Source organism: Cyprinodon variegatus, unplaced genomic scaffold, assembly GCF_000732505.1.
Source record: "Cyprinodon variegatus isolate N-32 unplaced genomic scaffold, C_variegatus-1.0 Scaffold994, whole genome shotgun sequence".
Lineage (NCBI taxonomy): Eukaryota > Metazoa > Chordata > Actinopteri > Cyprinodontiformes > Cyprinodontidae > Cyprinodon > Cyprinodon variegatus.
The window spans coordinates 211684-214811 of record NW_015151447.1 but is presented as its reverse complement, the minus strand read 5'-3'; the positions used below and the strand labels follow the sequence as shown (position 1 = coordinate 214811).

At 43.4% G+C, this 3128-nt stretch overlaps 1 protein-coding gene across 1 annotated transcript in view; it reads left to right on the top strand.

Annotated features, from left to right (window-relative positions):
* Window positions 1-3128, top strand: part of incenp (inner centromere protein) — a 19151-nt gene that overhangs the window by 6349 nt on the left and 9674 nt on the right. The window contains exons 6-11 of the mRNA XM_015399203.1: window positions 161-227; window positions 322-454; window positions 526-559; window positions 1701-1788; window positions 1882-2022; window positions 2133-2150. Coding sequence (XP_015254689.1) covers window positions 161-227; window positions 322-454; window positions 526-559; window positions 1701-1788; window positions 1882-2022; window positions 2133-2150 — 481 coding nt within the window. The remainder of the gene's footprint in view (window positions 1-160; window positions 228-321; window positions 455-525; window positions 560-1700; window positions 1789-1881; window positions 2023-2132; window positions 2151-3128) is intronic.

Here is a 3128-nt window from a genome sequence, read left to right as displayed (position 1 = left end):
AACATCGGTATCGATATCGGTTATCGGCTACATGAGTTTTAAAATATCGGCATATCGGATATCGGCCAAAATCCCAATATCCTGCATCCCTAAATTGTCTGATCTAACATTGTATTTAACCTGTAAGTTGTTCTAATCTATTTTCTCTCAACATTCACAGCCAAATCGAAGCATTAGCTGCAGACACTGGAGTTGATGATCCTGGAAAGGAAAAGGAGTCTCCAGAGGTAGCAGAACTCTCCTCTGCTCATCATGTTTAACCTACGCTGCTGGATTTTTACCTTTGATTTAATTTTTTTCAATCTTCTCATTAAAAAAAAGCCTGAAACCGACAGCCCTGTCTCTGCACCTGCTGTGGAGCGCGTGACTCGCTCTGTGGCGGCTAATTCTCCCAAACTGGCCCCCCCTCCGCTGTTCTCCTCCGAGGCTAAAATAAGCACTCCTGTCATGCCTGGTATGCGACCGTTTATATTCTGAAACATTTTCTGATTATGGTTTTATATTGATGTCTGCACCCCCCCCCAGTGGCTGCTAAGAGACTGACCAAAGCAGCTCAAAGGTGAGTAACGAGATTCTGGAGTTTGATATGTGCCTTTATTTAGGCCTTAAAGGCCTGAACACACCGGTTCCGTACGACTTTTTAATCTAAGATCTGATTTTTTTTTTATAGAGAGGCTCCGACTAGTCAGGCTGAACAGATCTCTGCAGAACATTTACCAGACAGATTATGAAAAGTCGGTGCATTCTATAAAGCAAAGCTCTACTTAACAAGTGTGTGCAGCATCTAGAACCAGAACAGATAGAAAATGTTCATCTATTAAAAACATAATGAGATCTACGTCTAAAGAAAAGAAAAACGCAGCAATAAACTCTGTGTGACGGTTTCTATGGCAACTGAGGCAGAGAGGTGATTCTCAGAGAGATCTGGGAAGTTTATCACAGTTTTTCTTTCCTTTTTCCATAAAGAGGTGAGAGAGATCCGCTGCGCTGACCTGCTCTGTCTGCTCCTCCTTATTCTGGTTTCTGTGAGGCTCAAAGAGAATCACTACTTTATCCGTTTCCTGTCGTCTAAAGCCTGGTTTATACTCAGCAACCAGGCCGTCTGCGTGTGTCACAGCTAAAGCAGATATGCCCCGCCCTCTTCCGCAGACACTCTGGTGCACCTCTCCAAGATTTGAGGTGACCGCAGACAGGAGGCCTCTGATTGCTCAAATCTACATCCGCTCTACTCTATGCGTATTTCCTGTTTGGTTCCTTAGCGGCTTGTTTTGTTTGTCTGACCGCCATTGTGGAAAACGACTGGTGAAGATGGAGCAGGTAGAAGAGCGAGGTGTGTGAGAACGCTGGGAGCCTTTTCCCACCTGGATCCCCGGTCTTTTTGGCCCTCAAGTCCCTCCGTTGTACAAACCTGCCCCTACTTCCTCACCTCCTCGGCCGTATCTAGACCCACAGCTAGTTCCTGATTGGCCCTCTGGCGTTGTGGCGTGGAATAACATAGCGCAGAGCACGCTTCAATATTGGGCAGAAATCAAAAATATCTGCGACACGCTGCTGCGGGAGGATAACCAGGCCTTAAGACACGATTTTCTTTCAGATCGGACGTAAAATCGTAATGGGTGTGTTCTGGCCTTTAACTCTGAACATATTAGTGCTGAAAGCTGTTTTGATCTTTGCTGAAGGAAAGTCTCTCATGTCTTTAGATCGAGTCTCAGTAAAAAACGAAAAGGTCCGGAGATCGTGGAGAGCAGCCCTTCCAAGCAGTTCTCCCCCCCAAAGAAAAGCCAAAGTGTATGACACCGATAAAACGCACAAATCTTTTTATTATTTAATAAATGCAGCTTATTAGTGAATGAATGGAACCTTTTGTTGTCTCTAAAACAGGCGGTCAGACCCAACATGCGATCTTTTCTTCATACTGTGCATAAGAATCAAATGCTGATGATGACTCCTAACTCCCTGGGCCGAACTGCTGTGGTCAAGTCTTTCATCAAACACACCACTCCTCTGAAAATGGACCCCAGAGTAAGTGGCCCTGTGGGGCCTCAGGCTTTTATCTATATGCGTCCAGTCGGTAAAAATCAAATGGTTAACTGTGTTAGTTGCAAGTTGAAATCCTTTTGTTTTTTCCTCAGATGAACATGGGTACTGTGGTGAGTGTCAAACCTGTAGGAATGTGGTGGCGTCTAACATGGTGTGAGGGGTTAAAGGTCACTGGATTCTTTCCCAAACACTCCTTATGGGGATTATTTTATTTGATCTTTTTCCTGAAAATAATCAGGATAATGAAACTAATTCAGTGTTTTTCACAGAAAATGGGCCTAAAGGCAAACGATGATCCCGTCTTTGGGCTCCGTTTGTGAAAGCGGCTGATGGTAGATCAGTTTTGCCAGCAGGTTCTATATTAATGACCTGATTTAGTTTATTTGCCGTCTGACTTTCAGTATTAATTTATTAAACGTAATATTTCTCCAGTCTAACACTAGCTGTATTTGGTTGTGTCACATAGATCGGTTCACTCTAGCTGTCTAGTCATTGATCCATCACTGCTGGCTTTTCCATGGGGTTATTTTAGTTTATTCATTTATAAAGTCTAGAAAGGTCCAAGTTTTTACCTTATTTAATTTAGTAACAAACAGCAGATCGTCCTCTTAAATATAACCGCTCTGGCTTTCTCTGTAGGTCATTCAATGTGCTCTAGGCCATATTGTTGGTGGGGCTGATATAGCCTAGTGTATGTCTCCAACTAATCCAGAATAAGAATTCAAATAAACAATTGGACAATAAATACAATTTAACAGTAATGATTTAATATAATAACAGTAACAGTGATGATTTTGGTCACAATAACCATGACATGAAATTTTCATATCCTACAACAGGGATCTTCTTCATGGCAACGGGTAGATAAATAAGGATCTCACCGAATTTGGTGGAAGCTGCATCTCGTTCGTTACGTTCGCCATCGTCCCTCTAATTGTCTGCACCTGCATCTCGCTCGTTACGTTCGCCATCGTCCCTCTAATTGTCTGCACCTGCATCTCGCTCGTTACGTTCGCCATCGTCCCTCTAATTGTCTGCACCTGCATCTCGCTCGTTACGTTCGCCATCGTCCCTCTAATTGTCTGCAC